Raw genomic sequence first — 20,353 nt, forward strand, 5'->3', positions numbered from 1 at the left:
CCATCCATGGGATTGTTTTTGCTCAAGGACCTGGGTGCACTTGGGACAGGGAAACACAATGTGTATCTCCAGTGAATTTGATTTTTTGGGTTAGAACAGTCTGTAATGTTGAATTGTGTAAAAGTGGTTGCTGAATGACACTGCCACTGTATGCCAGAACTGCTGTGGACAATGAGTATGAATGGCTCCAACTGTGAGCTCCTGGTGCAGCTTGCAATCACCTGACAGCACACCAGCCCTCCTGCCCTGGAAGATATCTAGGATAGACTGAACCCACAGTCACTGACTTAGGGAAGTCAGCAGACACCTTGGAGGGATGGTCATTGACTATGGAAATGACACTCATGCTTATGTATATATGAAGATATATGTATATAGTTGGAAGGTGTAGAATCTGGTCATGATGGAGATGGTATAGAATAAAGGGTGGAAAATGGCTCTGGCCAGGACAGGGTTGATTTTTGCAGTAGCCAGAAGGCACCATGCCCAGGACACACAGGTTATTCTATGCAACTTTGTCATTTTCCAGGGATGGGGGAATGGAGCAGCTGGATATTGTTAGGGATGGGGTGCATTTGTGTCCACATGAATTGTTTGCCTTTCTTGTACTTTCTGTCATTAGTATAGATGTTGTTGTTGCTGCTGTTAATTTTCTTATCTTATTGCTGTTTCCAGTAAATAGTTGTTATCTCAACCCATGCCTTTAATGTCTCCAGTTCTCCTCTCCAGGCTTCAGAGGGGAGGGGTGGTGATCAAGCAGCACTTGGTTTGGAGTGGTTTCAGTAGGAATACTGAATTGGAAAATACCATTCTTAATCCACAATAACAAAATATCTAGTTATCCAAAATATAAAAATAGGGTTAGATACGAAGGATTTATGCCAGAAAGCCAGAAAGTTCTATAAAATAAACAAAATAGATGTATTTGGATTTTTAAGAGGCAGGAAACATCAGGAAATGACCCATATTTTTCTGCTCTTAGTTTGCAAGTGACAAATACCATAGTCTGATCAGCTATGGTATTTTTGGGCCATAATGCAAAGCCATTTTGATTGCTTCTGAACAAGGAGGTGGGTCAACAAAGTTGAAATGTGACATTTTCACACTCCATTTGAAAAACCTTAGAATCTCCTAATGTATGTTAGTTATTTGACTCAGAAATTAACTATTTAAATCTAAAATTGAGTCCTAACTACACACAGACTGAATTAGAAGTGAGGTGAGATGAAGGAATCTGGAGGTATCATAATATATGCACTGCCATGACTAATCTCGTGCATCAGTTCTGACTTTCAAAGGTAAAAATTCACCAAGGAGAAGCCTGAAAGGGTGCTGCATGCTAAGACTACTCTCAGTTTTTCTGGTTTTATCACACCTTTTTGTCTGGATCAACACTGCCCTGAGTGCTGAGTCTGAGGGGAAAATATAATTTGTGCATGTCGGTAAATTTTGATGATCTTCTGAGATACTTCAGCATGTCCCACCTGACCTTCAATGAAGAGGTCAATCATTTTTGTACAGCTTTTGCCCTTCGCCACTCTTAAAAATTCCAGTCCAATGCTGGCCAACTTGTCCGTCATGCTCAGTAACCTTGCTAGAATCAAGTCGATTAAATCTCTCAATAATTTTGTGAAATGAGGAAAGGAAGCAAGAAGCAGATGTAGAAAGACTGCAAAAGTATCTGCAAAGCAAGGCAAAAAGGTGAGGAAGAGATGGTCTAAAGACCTGAGAGACCAGAACTGGGTAGAAGAGAAAGAACTAAGAGGCATGAGAAAGAACACAGAAAAAAAAAAAAAAAAAAAAAGTTTATGGCAAAACAGCAGCCAAGTCTATGTCCAGTGAAGAATGCTCTTCAGAACATAGCTGGAACCGTGTGTGTGAGGTAAGCCTATTTCTCTCTGCCAAATATCAGTGAAACCCACTGGCAAAATTCCCAGTCTTTCCACTGGTGGAGACTGAGGCAGAGCTAAGAGAGCTTACCATTCCTACAAACTACTGTCCTATCTCAGTCTGCAGGAAGTGGTGGTTCTAGAGGTTGCAGTTTGCTTATGTATCCTGGGGCTGTTAGTCAGTGTTACAGAAATTCTCTTTTGCCCTATACTTTAAAACAAAAATGGAAATAATTACACAAGGCAAATGTCACAACAAAATAAAGTAAAAAAAAAATAAATTAAAAACTAGGGAATGTCAGAATTAAAATTTAATTTTATCCCCTTGTGTGTATGCATGTATCTGTTTGGGTTTCTAGCAGCCCACACTGAATTTACTGTCTCAAAGTGCTGAGTGTACTTTCACCCAAGTACTTGACTTCAGGACAATAAGGTTTCAGCTTCATCCATTCCAATATGAATTATTTCAAAAATGTCACTAAGTTTTGAGGTCTTGCTCTAATCTGGAATAAGAAAAGAGTCCTAAGTTTGGACTGGAGAAAGGATAATGAGAAATTCTTCCAGCCCTGCCAGACACAGAGCCCTTATTTCTGTATTTCAGCTTCACTTCCAATCACAAACCACCACCACCAGCAAGTGTGACTCAGATCCTTTTACAGTGACAAAAGCACCATCATTCTCATTGGTGAAGGGGTGATACAGGGCCAAAAAGACTATTAGTCTCAATGTTTCACACCAAGGAAGCAGCAGAAGAAAATACAAGCTATTGCTCGATTTGCTTACTTTGGGAATGGGGCAGCAGAACTGTTCTGAATGCAGGCTTGAAAATACAGGAATGATTGTTGGGACCAAAAAGCCTGGTGCTTTTGTCACAAGGAATATACTATGATGAATGTAGAGGGGCCTCTTCTTTAGAAATTTACTGTAATAAGGTACTAGTCTTAGTAAGAAAAGGAACAAAAGAAGACAGACAAAAAGAACCCAAGACATGAGTACATTTTAAAGATCAGAATCTTGGCATCATGAGGTCAATATGCCCTTCAATATAATTGAGCTTATCATTGACAGTTCCCTCAACCTATTCTGTTGTCACAGAGACCTGGTTCACTCAATATCTGCATAGGATGAGTTACTCTATTTAGCCGAGTATTTGCAGTTACTCAATGTAACAGAAACAGCACAAGGTAAAAAACACAGAGGCAATTGAATTGCATTCTGTGATTAAGTACAGGTAAATCTCAATTTCTTTAAATGTACACATTCACTACACTAGTCAGGTTCCTACACATGGAAGGTAGACTTGTCAGATATTTTGACAGAACAAACTAAGCTTCTAGATAAAACATCAGCTGCCACAATCACACTGTACTGAAGAGCAGTCACAATAAAAAAGGAAACAGCTTTTGCTGATGTCTGAGCCTTTGATAAAGTAAGTCCATCTGAGAAAACACAGTTTGTTACTGAATGGCATGTTCTCTATTTGCTCTGATTTTCATAGCTCAAATGAAAAAATCCTGGCCAACAGGATCGCAGCAACAACAAAATGGTAACACCTGGTGATAGGCTGTAGCAGCCTCATAGTTTCTAAGATCTTTCTTAGATGAAAAAATGTATACAGTATTTTATAAAATTAAACATATTCAGAAGTTGTAATCATGAAGATCATGATCCAATAAAAGAATTAAGACTATAATATCTAAAATGTGAATTTTTTTTTTTTAGTCTCTTCAGGGCAATAATTTTTTATTAAAAGAAGCCCCATACATAAATGAAATATTTTGTCTTTCAAAAATGTGTATTCTTAGAAGCTGGTTAGAAATTTTCAAATGACATGGACACATCTGGCTGGGAGCTTTTGTCTGAGTCATCTTGAGGGTGATAAATGCATGTGGCTTTCCAGGCAGGACTCCAGCACCACTCCTGTGTGTAATCCTGGCACAGTTCAGTGCTCTGTACCTCTTTTAAGAAATTCACCTGTTGCAGAGGCCGTGGAAATTTAAGGGTATTTATTTTTTCAATAGCATTGCTGGTGAACTCTTCCTTGGGATGACAGCCCACCAGAAACTTGGGTCATCTGCAGCAACATAGCTCACGGTCTGCTAGAACTGGAAACCAGTCATTTCCAGGCTAATTCCTAAGCCCCTGCACCTTTCTGACAGGTGACTAAAGTGTTATTTTATACCTGCCTCAGGCTTTAGAATTTGTCTCCTCTAGAGTCAGTTTGGGGCCAATGGTTTGGTGCTACTCCAGGCACTCTGTCCTGGAGCTGAGTATCAGAGTTCCAGGAGCCCTAGGTGGAAGAGAGATCAGGCTGCAAGCAGGACTGCCAGAGCATCCCCAGCTCCCCTTGGCTGCAATGCAAGCTCAGAGTCAGACAGATGTGAGGCCAGGTTGACTCTGATGCTGGGTCACATTGTGCTGCACGTCTGTCCTAGGAAGCTGCTGGCTGCTCCTGGCACTGATGTCTTGGTCACCTCCACTGCACAATGCAAGATCCAGAAGAATGTGGCTCCCAGGACAGGTCATCGTATTTCATGGTATGCAGACACACACATACATGTGTGCAGATATAAAACACATCACAAGCTCCTATTAATGAGATTCCTACATAAAATTATTAACTTTGATAGAAAGGTTAAGTTAAAATCAAGTTTCTAAAAATCACAACCTCATTTCATGCTAGAGAATAGCATTTTTAAAAGAATACAGAATTGCCACTGTAGAGAAGTATACTCTGATGCACCAAACTAGCACAGAAAAGCAGCCTTGCTTCACCCTGAAAGAATGAATTACAGGAACAGGCAGAACAACTTGGCTTGGAATGAGACTTCTGTAAAGGAATAGGCAGAACTTCAACAAGTGCAGGAGAATATACACTAGTGTCTGGTGCTGAATATTCACTAGGAATACTGACAGGAAATGTGGCAAGGGCTGGTATCCCTCGTTACTGTTTTTAATGTTTGTTTGTTTTTAATGTTTCTAGTTACAGATTTTTCCTATTCAAATGTTTTCATGCTTTCAATTACATTGCTAGTTTTTATACTGCTTTAATTAAATTACTTACTTTAAATTTTGTTTACCTTTGGTCTCAACTATTTCCACTAGCATAATTATACCACTTATTAGACTTTGAAACTGCACCTCATTTCTAATTATTGTTTGTATTTTAAAGTAAAGGAGCCTCAACATTTTAATATTTCTCAGTCATTCTTTCTGTAGTCCTACCATAATTATTGTATAATTCAGAATTGATTTTGGTAAATATTTTGGAATTGAGAAACAAATTTTCAGATAACAACTTGCCACACTATTCTTACGAAATTTATTCCATTTAGATTTACAGTTTTTCCATGGAAGTACTTTGATTGTCATTAAATAAGGTATTTCTGAACAGGGGATTTCAAGTGTTACACATTCTTCTTCTCCATCTCTCCTAGGTTATCACTGCAGAATTTTACAACATCAATGAAAGACAGTACAGGGTACAAAACACACCACTGCCATCCAGTACTACTTGTTCATGCTGAGAAACAAAGGTCAACACAATAAAGTGTTACTCATTCAACAGCTGTCTCTATCATTAGTTACCTTAATCCCAGAACCAGTGTTAGTGCTTCATGCAGACCTGAGGTTAGTAAAAGACTAAAACTTTTAGAGGATGTAGTGGTCATTTCTCAATCAGTGTGAAATTCTTTTTAGTGTGAACAAGGGCAACAAGGAAAGTTTGCATACAATTTGGTTACAAGCTTAGTGTTCTAGTAAAAGTAAGAGGAACAAAGGGTTTTTTTGGACACTTTGTCTTACCTTCAGATAAACAGAACTGATATTTAATGATCTAAAAAGAGGGGAAATAAAATAATGAAATAATCATAAGGAGTTCAAGAAATGTCAGAACAGGAAGGCCTTGAGTTACTCATTTTCTTTTACCGATTTTCTTATTAGTAACAAAAAAATGCAGTATCCTCTTATAAAACAGGTATTTTACTGGAAAGCAAACATTACCTTAAAACCAACTTTGTGACTAATAGCCTGGGAACAAAATTAAGATTGCGAAGCTCAGATTTTCAGTTTAAAACTTTACATTCTAAACATGTAGTGAACCTTGAAACTTATGAGGAAGGTGCAATTAAAAATATTTCTACCTGAACTAGCCTAGATGACAGTACCAACGCTTCCAAGCAGACTTTATACTGGGGATTGTGATAAAATTTGCTGTAAAAATATAGGGTCTGGTTGCTATATTAAAGCATCTTGCCAAATCTTAATGCCAGGCATTGGCTCATGATGCCAGAAAACAGAATAAAGATTGAAAAATCAACTTTGCCCATGTTCTCAAGCATGTATGTTCTCTCCAATTAATGGCAACTCTTCATGATGTGCAAAGGTCTGAATTTCTAGTCTTTATAAGTAAGGATACTGCATTTCAAGTAAGGTTTTATAAGAACTATTTGTTACTTCTTACCTGTCTCTGAGGGCAAATGGTGATAAGGTGCTGGGCAGAAAACCTGAGCAGCAAAATCTTCAAATGTTGTAGGCTCTAGATGATGTTGAACAATGGTTTGCAGGTATCGTGCTCTCTCCTCATAACTGAGTTAGCCAAGAATTAAGGATGAATTTATATCATGCACTCTACTGCTAAATATCAGTGCCTAGTAATTCAGAATTCTTATTTTTGTTAAATACATATAATGTGTTTCAGTGACTGTATGCACTTATTTTTAATTCTTTATATGACTGTGATATTATCTGATGTACTGACATAATATTAAATGTAAGATAAACATGATTAATGTATATCTTGTGGTTCAACTGTACTCTTTTTATGTCTGATGAAGAACTTCCTGAAATTGTTTACAAACAACAACAACAACTAAAGTACTATTTTAAGTAACAAATTTGCCTGTATTCCAGTCACAATTAAATATAAAAACATTTCAATTTTTTAGGAGGCATGGCATGAAACATACCTTAGCATTAACAAAAGAAATGACTTCGCACTTTTTCATAATAAACTGCTTTCATAATCCCTAAACACACACACACATTTAAGACAAATATAGTGAAATTTCAGTATTGGGAAAAACACCTTTTCAATGATGTCATTAAAACAAGCAAGAGTATCTGTAAAGAATCCACAGGACCCTTAAATACTGGTTAACAGGGTGGTGGCAGGGCACTGACAATAAAATACTGCACTTCTTGTTTTTTCCTGTGTTCTCCCCCTCTGATATTACTGACAAGAGACTGGTATCTAGAAGTGTTGTTTTTGAAGAACCCTCTCCAGGCTTCTTGTTCCAGCAGACCCGATTGTGCTGTTAGCACAGAGAGAGCGAGAAAAAGAGAGAATATTTCTGCTGTTCATGAAAGCAACTATGGAAATGGCTGTCAAAATGTAGAGCAGCAGGCAGCAACATACAATTATCAAGAAAAACTACCATGCTGACTTCATGTTGTATAGTTGCTGAACTGAGAAATCACTTAACCTTTTCTCACACAACTTTCAGAGTCCTCCAGCTGGACTCAGTGTGTTGAATGAGGGAAACCTTCTCCAGTTATCTTACACAAACAGAAAGATCAGAAATTTTCCCTGACATTTAGACTTGTGCTTGTTTTTTTTTTTTTTTTTTTTTTGTTTTGTTTTAATTTATTTTTTTTTATTTGCAGATAGTGAGATCGTTTTCTCTTTATATAGCTCTGTTTTCAAAAAAAAATACCCCAAACAAATCAGCATGCTGTAGAGGAATGCACTAAAAACAAGCTTCTTTAAAATTCTGGGGTCTGATTTCAGGTCTGCTGCCCTTTTTGGGGGAATCAGGGACAGTGAGGAAGCTAGTGAAATGGAGATAACACTCACATTGCACATATTTTTTAGCAATCCAAACACAAAAACTGTATTACACGTGATAAGCATTTTTAGTTACTAGTGATAACATTTAAAATAAATAATCATACTATTTTCAGTTACGATAATAAAATTCCCAACATCCAGTGAAAGTTGGAAACAATAATCTTCATATTATCTTACAAAACTACACTTCTACAATTACAGAACTTTTCCTACTCATTTTTTTGCAATTTTTTTTCTGTACAATATTTACTGTAGACTTTACAGTCTATCTAAATTTGAAAAAATATAGAGAATATATTATCTAGAAACAAGTTTCAATGAATAAAATTATTTCCATCATATTTCCTTAGACCATAACTTGGTTACATAGTGAAACTGGAAAAGAGTTTTCCCTCCAAAATCTGTGCTCTGAATTCTTTCTGAATCTGGAGACAGCTGAACCACAGCAGAAGCCTCAGTTTGGAGAAGCTATAATAAAAGCACTGGGACAAGAGAAAATATAAAAATCTCCCATTGTAACAATTCTTAGGTTGGGGGATAAACACAGTATTGAGCCTGAACAGAGGACAGTAATATAGCACAGTTTTTAAGAGGCTATGTATAAGTGGTAGAGGATGAAACTGATGGTTGAAGTCTAAATAATACTATGTATCTCACAACTTGTTGAAAAGCATTTTTTTTTCATTGGGGGAGATTCACAGCTGCTGAATTTTCTGCAGTTAATAGAGTCCTTTGATTCACAGCAGTGCCCCTTGCACAAAAAATACTGGCCTTTGTGTATTACCAGAAACTAATTTTCTATTTGGCTGAAAAGGGAAAAATGGGGTTATTGCTTCTCCCTCCTACAGAGCTTTTCATTATGCCTGATGCACTCAACTTCTAAGCTCTTCTGAGAAAAAAAAATAACTGAAGAGGCAAGAGGTAGAAAAATGAGCTTGTTAGCACATTAGAAGTGAAGTATCTTGGTGGGCCCTAGAAATTCCCAGTGGTGTGTTAACTTATCACTCTATGCATGCTGGCACTGATAGTCTCCCAATTGATCACTCTCTTTTCGCACCAAAGGTGCTGCCAGGAAGCAAAGGCTGAAGGCCCACAGGAGAACAGGCTGCTATCAAAACAAGCTGTTTTTAAAAGTCTGCTTGAATGGGTAAAATGTTTCATGAAAAAGTACAGTAGAGACACCTACTTGCTTTTAAAATGCTCTACTTTCAGAGGTCTCTAAAGGAAACCTTTTAGTTTATCCTATTATATCCAAAGCTTATACATAAATAAGGCAAAATGAAGGAAAGTTACTGCTTTGAACATGACAAGGACATTATTTTTCTCTAGTCTTGGTACAATCTCCTAACCAAACACAGAAGCCTCGACAGAGATGCTGACTGAGGACGATAATGATGTTTTTGTTACACAGTGAAGAGGATATGCTTATATCAGTTCTGGAAGTCTAATTCAAATGCACACTTAGTACACCCAGAGAAATGTAATTCACCTTGCTGGGTTGCTGCTCATCCTCACAATCCCCCAAACCGTTTGCTAAAAGCATAACGCACCTTACAACCAAAAAAATCTGAGGCAAATGCCAAGTCCAAAACTTGCTCTACTCACACTAAGAAATTACACACTATCCTCAGAAGGACTCTGTTTCTGTATTAGAGATTGCATAGAGGAGATACTTTTATCTTCTATTTACATTTTGAGAACATCCTAGTAATTTTGAAACTCCAATTCTATATGCCTTTGTGGCTGAGATAATCTTGTTCTACACTGTATTTGAAAGCAACTGTCTGCAAGAGTGACCATAAACTCATGGTAGCTAATTTTTACATTACTTCTAATAGGCTAGACATTTATTTCTTTAAAACACTGCTCTCTAGGAAAGACTTATTAGCACTTACAGGTTGAGTGGCACATACAAACTCAATGACTACTAATAATAGGCCAATGGAAGCTGTATTCTTACTTCGAGTAGATGTTGCCACTGGCATCAGCAATTAAGATGGAATGGGAAGGATGCACAGACAAACCAGTGGAGAAAGACTGGCACAGAGAGTGACAAAACACTTAAACAACAGTATTGTGAGCTTTTAGCTTCTGAAGAAGGTGCTAACTGGAACAAAACAGAATGAATAAAAATGTACGATATACATTAATTATGCACGCACTCGTCTGAATGTGTCAGCTAAAATCTTGCAGATGCATAACTGCAAAAAGCATAACAAAAAAAATAATTATTTAATTAAACTTTTTCAGAAGAACCTGTTCTGAAAAATAGAACCAGTAACTGAAAAAAATCAGGAATCGTATCTTCATAAGTCACTCAGGTTATAGTCACTTCAGCTAATATTTAATTTACATTATGATCCCTTTTACTTGTTCTCTAAATCTGTAATTATTTCTATTAATAATTATCGGAAAAGATCTATTATTTGAAAATACTGTACTTCCCATTATTAGACCTGTTGATTTGCACTTGGGAACAAGCACTGAAAGCCTGGCTATCAGATCACCTACTTATGCCCAATCTTTCTGAAAAACATAATTTCATGTCTTCACCTAATAGCTCTCCATCTCTGTTGATTGTACCAATTCCAAGCTTTAGATTCCTATGGCAAAATACATCTACATCTTGCAGACTCTTTATGCATAATCTAAGCTAAAACTTTTTCTAGCCGTCTATCTGAACAAATTACCTAGGCTCTTACCTCACATCTCAGTTACTGCCATATCCTTTTCTCTGGCCTAAATAAATGCATTTAAGTCCTTTTATAATCTGCTCAGAGCACTGCAGAATCCACTTTCTGGATATATTACTTACATGGTACATTCTCTCAGATACTGCCATCAGTCTGCCACTCCCTAGTGCAAATGCATGCTACCAATTTGAATTTTATAGTCCATACCTATTCCATCCATTTTATCACAACCACTCACCTCCAGTCAGTAAATGAAGCCACTCTCACTAATCCTGACATTTTTGGAAAGGCACTTATGCACTTTCTTCTATGTGGCTTATGTGTAGCATCAGCTCTCCACAAGTGTCCACAAACAATCCCCCTCACAAACTCTCCCTTCGCTATGATTATTGATTTTTTACAATTTACTGTGTCATTCTGACTACACATTTTCTTTCCATTCTTCTTCACACTTCTCAGTTTTACAGCTGACTAAAATGCATTACAATAAATCTATCTAGTATTTTTTAATTAAGGACTGGATGCATGGTTACTGTTACAGTCTTTGACCGAATACCAATCCTAAAATGATATTATCCTGAGGCTGGAAAAAATGAAGAAAAAAAAAGTTTAAACATGGAATAAGATTTCCAAGACTTTATTTAAGGATACAGCCCTTCACAACTCTCTAATCCATCTATTACCATAAAAACTAAGTGTTAGATTCTCAAATGGGCTGGAGAAGAAATTCTACTGCCTGCTCCAAAAAACATTTGATAACAAATGCTTCCTGAACATGGACTGGAATCCAGGGACACTTATCTCCCAAGAAAGTACCCTAATGATTAGACTATATAGATGAGCATGCACATTTCCTGTGATTAAGAAGAAATCTTATTTTATGAAACAAAGAACAATTTCAGCAGTGTTGAAGCAAGACACTTTCATGAAAGCTTAATGAATAAAATCTTCCCTCCTCATACTTATGTATTTGTATATTTGTGCAGTATACATATGTAGTAGACCATGATATAACTGTATATTATCCTACCAATGTCTGTAGACACTTTGGTTCCAGACCCTAGGAAAAAAGACAGGATTTCAATGATTGCCTTGAAATACCTCTTTGGAAAAAAAGCTAGAACATGCATTTCTAAATAGCAAGATGGATTTTTTTCAGGTTAAATGACAAACTCCTCTCAGAAATACATGTACAGCTGCATCCCTGGCAGTTCCAACTGTTAGCAAAATCATCTGAGAAGTCAATATATATTGATATGATTCTGGAGAGTATGACTTTGTTAGCCAGGTATTTGGAAAATAATTTAAGACAAGCAGAAACTGAACTGTTGCTCCATCCTTATCTGGAAAATGAAAATTCTACACCCAGAGATGCTCTCTTGTAGGATCAATGGACACTTGCATAATTGCATATACTCACAATTTACATAAAAGAGATTAACTATATTTTAAGAAGAGCCATATAAGAAGGAACTCTCTTGTTTACTACATTGTCCCCCTCAGCAAATTTAGAAGCACACATCATTTTTTATAGGAAAACTCTCCAAATCTGTAGTATTGTCAACATATAAAAATGCTCCTAGGATATTAGAGACCAAAGTAAAAAAAGAAACAGTGAAGCACAGTGAAGAGCATATGTTGGTAGAAGATTTTAAGTTTCTTGCTCTCTGGCCTGAAAAGGTCTGCAAACCCCACCAAATTAATCACTACAGTTTGAGGTACTTAAAATGATGAAAAGACTTATTCTATTTGGCACATTTTTCCTAGCAAATTTCAATTCCTTACATCAAAGTGTGAAAGGAGAATGGCCTCCCCTATAAAGATAACGAGTACAGGTTAGGATCAAGGTTTTAAGCTGAAAGGAAAACTTAGCCCTAGCAGAATTTGACTTCTACAGGAAGACGAGACAAAACCCACAGACATCACAGAAATGGAATTTTTTTCTGGGAAATCTCACTCTAAAAGAAGAGACTGTGCAGTGGCTGTCAAGCCAGCTGAACTCATACTGAGTCACAGCAATTTGTAGTCTTTGTTGGCTCTTAGAGTTAAGGATGTAAGTCAGGCTGCTATTGATCCAGTGCTGGAAGCCCTGCAAGTAGCAGCATTTTGTATGTAGGTGGGTGATCAGTATCAACTGAGAGGAATAGTTAAAGTTCTCTAATATTCTGAAAAGTGACTCTGTAGAAGTGGTATCATGGTGTTCCCTATTTATTGCATTTCAGTAATTTCCACATCTAGTTTGCACAGTATACAAATAAAGAAGGTTTTTTCCTTCCAGCTGCATCTTCTGTTTACTCAAGTCACCTTGATATCTCAAAGTCAGTCAGGGTCCTTTTGTGTTTCTTAAATACTGTCAATATTGAAAATGGTAAATAAATATTTAGCTAGGTGCATCTGTTTACACAGCTACGCTGTAAATGAAAGAAGCTTCTGCACATACAACCGGACTTAGCCACAACACCAATGATTCATAAGGCAGAATTCAGTTCATTCTCATACCTCATGCAAGTTATTTAAGTGAAAGAGAAGGAAAAAATTACTATGCTTGACACTACTAAGCAGGTGAACGACTGAAAAATTTTATAGTCTTTTAAGGTGATTTTTTCCTACTGAAACACTTTTTCAAGATAGCTCTTCTCCAATAAAATGTAATAATATATTTTCTTACTCATAAAAATAGAACATAAACCTTAGAGAAATGAAAAATGTATTTCAAAAGTAAACTTGTACGTTGCATTTCATGAAAACATTATAAAACTGCAGAAGAGGTTCTATTAATCATCCAAAATCAGTAATTTTAACAAGTAATGTATATGTTACAATCCAGTAATTAATGTATAATAATGTATAATGTTCTCACTAATAAAATGAGAATGTATATGAAAAACAAGTAACAGGCCAAGACTGTAGAATTTAGGCAAGCCTAAAATTAATTATCTAACATATTTAAAACATTCTTTTTCAACTCAAGCTGCAATTGCAAAGGGCTTTTTGAAGCAATTTCTGAGGTATATTTATTCATGAAGAAAATAAGAGAATATATAATAGATACATTTATACAAACTAATTCCATCATTCCAGATATTGTGATTTGTTTCCAAAACATAACTGCATCATTCTTTGAATAAATATATTGAAAATTACTTTTAAGTTTTTATACTACTAAACAGTTCAATAAATCTGTGATAAATCATTGTCAGGCACTTTTGTAATTCGGAGGAATTTTTTAATTTAAGATTACTTATCTTATAGCTAGAGAAGATAATTACAGTATATCTACTCCATGGTTATATGGTTAAAAGTCCTGTAAGGTAAGTGTAGGCTAGATAAAATTGCAGCCACTGAGTGTTTCCAAGTAAATGGTATTGTTTTCTGCCTAGTTTACTAATACACTACATATCGAAAGGCATTGACTTTATCTGAATTTATGTAAGAATCTTAATTTTTACAGTGTGGGCAGTTTCAAAATTGTTAAATTACTGCAAGAAATTCTAACTGATGCTTACATTTTCATTAAAAAACTCAGAACATTTAACATCCTGCAAAACTGTCCTTCAAGGAAAATCCTTGATGCATTGTTTACTTTTATGTTGTTCCACAAAATCTTACAGCTCGCTAAATTCATCAGTGGTTTATAACATCTTCTAGGAAAAAAAAAAAAGCTGTGATTCATCAGTGCAGACAACTGGGCTTTAATCCATTTCTATAACCATATTGCCAAGTCTATATTGTTTACATTGCGTCTCAATTAAGAGACAGGCAGGACACCTGGTACTTCTTTATCTAAGTCCCACGGGCTGCCAGATGACTCAAAATCCATAACAGGTGCTAAGGCAGTGTGAGTGGAGCACCATTAACACAAGCTGGAATTGGATAAAATTTGGACCACGTTTAACCACTTAAAACACTCAATTATGAAATGAAAAATGTAACCACTCTGCATCAAGGTCCTTTACAGAAGGCTTATAAAGATATGTAGAATTAAAGTGCAAGTGAAGTGAACTTAAAACAAATTTTAATCTCAGTACGTTCTTTAGAATACAAACTATATAAAAACTAATTATTTAAAAATGTTTGTGTTCTCTTTAAGATAATCACAGAAAAATAACTATGTATTGAATGAATTCTAATTCTGTTCATCTGCTTAGGCAGCAAAATCAACAAAAATTATCCTCAGACTTCTAAGAATTTCAAAATTAAGGGAAAAAATATCTGAATTAAGACTACTTATCAAATTCTTCAACTCTGTAGAATCAAGAAGTTATTTTATTTTAAGGACTTTGGCAAACAGGAACACCTTACGGAAGGATTTATAAACCAACAAAGGTTCAAGTGAAAATCTGTATAATAAAAGATATTCCTTTGCACTGCAGATTCTTTTCAGCACTTTTTCATCTAAGGTGACTGAACTACATATTAAGCTTAGACTCTGACAGAACACACTGCATGAGAGAAAAAATTAGTATCAGAAATTTTACAGTGGACAATTACTTAAGAACTATCTGTATCTAAATGTGCAGTAATCCAATTAAGTTTCTATTTAATATTGTAATTATCAAGAACACAATATAGTGATTTTATTACCAGAGTAAGCAGCTACAAAGTACAGTAAACTGTCATTTAAGACAGTGTCAGAGTATCTATGATAAGCAGCACATTGGCTTAAACTAATGCACTATATGCCTCTAGGGAACAACAGGCTCAGAGACTGGGTTTTAACATCAGAATCTATCCATTAATCTTGACTTAAATATAATCTACTCTGCAGTAAGAGGAAGAATGGGCATTCAATGAATTATCTGTTTGAAATATAGCAGGAACATACTAATACAAACATATAGCAGAGAGTATCAGTTTCGGTACCATTTATAGTGTATTGTCGGTTCTACAAACCCTGAACTGCATTTTAACATGAAGTTAAAAAGTCAGATCAAATGGCTAACAGGATGGGAATGACAAATACCTCAGCACTTTAACTTTGGCTGGGTGGTTAGACGAATAACTATTTAAAAGTACTGCACTCATCCACATTTTAGTAACAGGCTATGGACACGAAAACAAAATAGTGAAGAAAACAGTGCTGAAGCCCATATGCAGGCAGAATTCCCACTCCAACTTACAAGGAGGATTTGTCTTAATAATGCATCCAAGATGGGAATCAATGAATCTATAAGGTATGTTGTGCTAATTGTTTTGAAGCCCATTACAGCCGCCAGTGCTTCAGGCTCTCTGAGTGACGGAGCGCTGCTCCTGCAGTCAGACACAAGCGCTCACCTGGCAGCTGCGGGTTTGCAGGAGGCAGCAGGGCCACTGGCCACGGCAGTGAAGTTTATTGAAGCTGTTGTACCAAAAAAACCAATGAAAGATGTTCAGGTGTGGGCTGAAGTGATGACTGGAATAAATGTGGAATACTATGGGCCAGAGGGGAACTGCAACCCCGCAAACTAACTCCTGATGTTGGGAGAAGGATTCATCCTCATTTCGACATCCGGCATTACATCATTTTTAACTCAAGCAACTAAGGTTGATAGGTGTAAAGAATACAGAAGCAAAACTAATTTTCTACTCTCTGGTTTTAGTATGAATGCTTAAGCTTGCTGTTTTCATATATTCAAGTACTTAAATTTCTACTTTTCTCTCCAAATATAGACATATTAATTGATAAGAAAAACACCAAATGCTTTTTCATGAAGAAATCACTCCAAACGGCAAAATTACACAAATAAAAATTGTATTAATATTAAATACTGTCTAGTAAAAAGACTGCACATACAGGTATGTGTTCATTTGCCATTCCACACTACTAGTAACAAAACAAACTTCTTTAGTGAGAAATTCTGTCATTAATTCCAATCTGTACTTTACTGAAATTTACAACTACCCTTCAAAAATTTTATAGTTGATGAGAATATTTTCTTTTTACCTTGGGTTGCTGCAGTAGCAGTAGCAGATAATCTACTTATAAGCCTCTTTGGATGTCAGTAAAGTCAATTTTAAGAATAATTTTAAAAACTCAAAGTCAGGTATCTATTTAAATGGAGAAAACAAATATGAATTTTCAGTTATTTCCCTCTTTTTATATTTTGAACAGCAATTAGCAAAGCAGCCTGTTCACCCTCCTCCCTAATGCTGTCAAGCTGTTGAGAGCAGTCTGCAGCACTACAATGGTACTATTGTGAACACAGCCTGGGCTTCCTTCCCACAGAGAGTTAAGTGGGCAGTTCCTGCTGCCCATGATTGGTGTCCAGTGAAACAATACTTAAGAGCCAGGTTTTATCAGTTCCACGCCAAAGAAGTGAAGCCAGGGAACCCAAGCCTTCATATCATGCTGAACCATATGCCAACCCTGCTGGCCCCTAAGGTTTATCACTAGGAATCAGGATCCATCATGTCCCCTGTGAAATTTCACTTCACATACCTTCTGTGAAATGCATGGCTTTGCTGAAAACTGACCTTTTTCCACAATTGGCATGAACAGATGGATGGTAACTATGGTTTAGCAAGCTGAAATTAAACAATTTTCTAATAGCATGCATTCTTCTGTGTTTGGGAGGAAAAGCACTCAGAAGGAGATAGATGTATGTATTTGTGACCCATGGATTCATTCAGGTGCAGTTAATCGGCAATTAAACTATTTTCTCAATGTCTAGAAAGTATATTGAGATTAATTTGATTGGCCAGGCTATGATTAGGACTCACGTCCTTCGGACTGCCATATGGCAACTCCAATTACTGTAACACTAACTTTTAATCCTTGCTTTATGTTAGCTTATTCAATTTTTCTACTATGTGGTACGTACAGAATAAACGACAATCTTTTTTGCCATGATTTTGACACTGGTGAATAGTTTTACATGAAGTACATTCCATCTCCAGCTAGGTATTTCCACATACTGCCAGGTATTATATCTAAGCCCTTTTTCAGTAACTGAAATACAGAGCTGCAGGAAGATGAAGCCAACCAATGTGCTAGTTTCTATTAATCTATTTTTTTTTTTTGGTACCTATCATCTTCTAATCCCTCTGTTGGCACTGGAAAGCATGCCCCAACTGTTTTGATTACCATATGCAGAATGATGCAGAAACAGTTTGCCAATATCTTATTCAACTCACCCAAAAACATCACTATCTCACAACTGCTACGATTTTGCCAGTTTTGGTTGTTATAAATAATCTCCCACATTTCCCACCAATTTAAATATCAGAATCAACCATATGGAATGCCACATACTTATTTTTATATATACATGGTTTTTCGTGTTTTAACATATAAACCTTGCAAGTTGTTTGCACATCCCTTATCTGTTATGAGGGTGAACTCATGAAAAGGATTAAATCAATACACAATGCTGGTTTTTGCAGCATAAAATCAGGGCTTAAATAGTTTTAAAGCATTTCTTTCTTTACATCTTAGAAATGTCAAGAAAAATTGTTTAATCTTCCAGGATTTTATTCATAGACTTCTGAGAGCTATCAAAGAAATCTGCATGAATTTTAACACCTTAAGGGGGCAAGAGTCTTAATATTTTAACAAAGGGCTTTTGTTACCCAAAATGTTTAATTAATTAGTAAGGTTAAGTAGGTATTAACAAAAAACCTGTCACTTTGTGTTACACACAAGGCAATCAACTCTGCATAACATTGGATTAGTTTATCTTTTTCATTCCAGTTTAAGGACTCGTAGCCTTCTCCCTGCAATTGTTTTTTTAGAACGGATTTATAGACTTTAACAACACATTTTATAGTGAAAGAGTGACTCCACTACTAACTTTCAGCTTACAACATACAAAAATTTCCTCCCTTAAAAATACATTGTAACAATAAAAATTTCCTTCCCTCAAGGGATCTGTAATGACATATCCAGACTGAGAAGTTCTAGGCAGCTGAAAAAGCAGGTCACTGCTTTTCAGGATAGCTCACTGTCCTCCTATTCTAAAACAGAATGCCACTGGCATAAGCCTACCCATATTTTGTTGAGAAATCAGTAGAACCAATATTTCTCCTTCAGATGGGTAAATTACATTTATGAAAGAATGTAGAAGTAAACAATACAAACAACACAAAAAGATTTGAGTCTCCCCCATAAGTGTTTACAACATCAACAGAGCACTCAGGTATTAATAAATGTAATTAATAACAGAAAATCACATTACTACAGTCAATCAGTTTTGCTAACTTTCAAGACAGTCTCATGTATTTCATTAGGGAAGAGTAGCTAATAAATAAAGCTGTACCGATGATATGAAATATGTTGTAGATATCTTGTGATAACAACAGCATTATTAAACCCATGTGCTTAAACTGTACCCCTTTAACATGTGCTTCAGGCCAGGCTGTTTCACCTCAATGCCTGCAAAGGTCATTCTGGAAACTATACTAAAACACATAGGGAAATAAGGTGGTGATTTGAGACATGGCTCAATCCTGGCTGTCCTAAGGAGAAATCATGCACAAATTTGTTGGCCTTCTACAACAGTGTTACCACACTAGTACATGAGGCAAAAGCAAAAGAGATGACAACAGATATCATCTACCTGGATCTGTGCAAAGCATCTGACACTGTCCAATATGATATCCCTGTCTCTAAATTTGAGAGGTATGGATTTGATGGATGGACCACTTGATGGATCAGTAATTGTCTGGATGATCACACTCAAAGAATCATGATCAACAAAACAATGTCATGCTTAAACTTGCTCCTCACATTAGAAATACATGAAAAGCAAGTGAAATTTTGTGAAACTATGTTCACTACATGAAAATGTAGGAAACATAGCAGCTTGGTACACACATCTGCAAGTATTTCTCCAACAGTTATTTGAAGTGTCTATATGACAAACACTAAGGAAAGAGTTTAAAAGCCTACCACGAATGTTGGCTCAATCAGCTGTCTCTAGTGGCTAAAATCAAAGGCATTTAAAGTGATGCTTTGGAATTATTCATTGCAAAACAATCCTATTCTTTCAACAGGTAACTAATAAATGATGGCTGAGAACAGGCTTGCACTACCTCTGAGGTCCAATTGTTACTCAGGACACTGCCTACTTTTGCTCCCTGGTGTTGTATTTTAACTCTAATTGCATGATCAAGCCAATAAATTGGACTCAGGGGACAAAAAACCCTATAAAAGTACCTACCCTGACAAAACCAGAGGCTTCAAGAAAATGCACTTCAAACAGAACTGAGGCAAGACGAGACAAGCAAAGGAGAGGTATCAAGGCTTGAAAGATAGTCATTAATACTGACAGATTACTGTAATTCTGGCTGTCAAGGTGATCGATTTAAGCAGCATATGCCAATCAATACTCTTCTCATTTACTGAGCAGCATGAGATATATAGTTAGGCAAGATGTCCCTAAGACAGGATTTGAAACCATACTTAACGAACATAAATAGCACAATTTATGCTTTGGAATCTTAGCTCTTTTTTCATTTAGCCTTTTTTTTTTTTTTTTTTAAATTGGGCAAACTTCAACATGATGTTATTCACACCAAAGTTATTTTAGATTATTCTATTATGCTGTATTGACATTGTACCAATTCCTTTACATAAGATATTTTCAACTGTACTAATTTTCTGTGTAGCATATTAAAACATTAATCTTGAACATGAACATTCTTAAATGCAGCAGTTATTTAAGTACTGTGCATTTTGCTTTTTTTGGCATTAGTGGTTTGTCATTCTGAGCACTCTAGCTATTCATGGCTATACAAGTAACCTGGCATTACATCCTTCTGGTATTTTCCCAGCAATTTTCCATACAACAACCTCTTTTTGTTCAAAAATACTTGTGAAATCACAAAAAAATACATAAATCCGTGTATTGCTTTGGAAGAAAAATAGATATAGCTATTACTGTCGTTGCATACCTACAAGAAGACACACACATACAACTTTATAGAGATACATAGAGATACAAGAC

At 36.1% G+C, this 20,353-nt stretch overlaps 1 protein-coding gene across 4 annotated transcripts in view; it reads right to left on the bottom strand.

The window, feature by feature from the left end:
* RALGAPA1 (Ral GTPase activating protein catalytic subunit alpha 1) overlaps nucleotides 1–20,353 on the bottom strand; it is a 130,359-nt gene that overhangs the window by 6,482 nt on the left and 103,524 nt on the right. For all 4 annotated transcript variants that reach the window (XM_056492414.1, XM_056492412.1, XM_056492413.1 and 1 more), the window contains one exon: nucleotides 6,352–6,476. In XM_056492414.1, the coding sequence (XP_056348389.1) occupies nucleotides 6,352–6,476 (125 nt within the window). The remainder of the gene's footprint in view (nucleotides 1–6,351; nucleotides 6,477–20,353) is intronic.

Source organism: Oenanthe melanoleuca, chromosome 5 (genome assembly GCF_029582105.1).
Source record: "Oenanthe melanoleuca isolate GR-GAL-2019-014 chromosome 5, OMel1.0, whole genome shotgun sequence".
NCBI classification, from domain to species: domain Eukaryota; kingdom Metazoa; phylum Chordata; class Aves; order Passeriformes; family Muscicapidae; genus Oenanthe; species Oenanthe melanoleuca.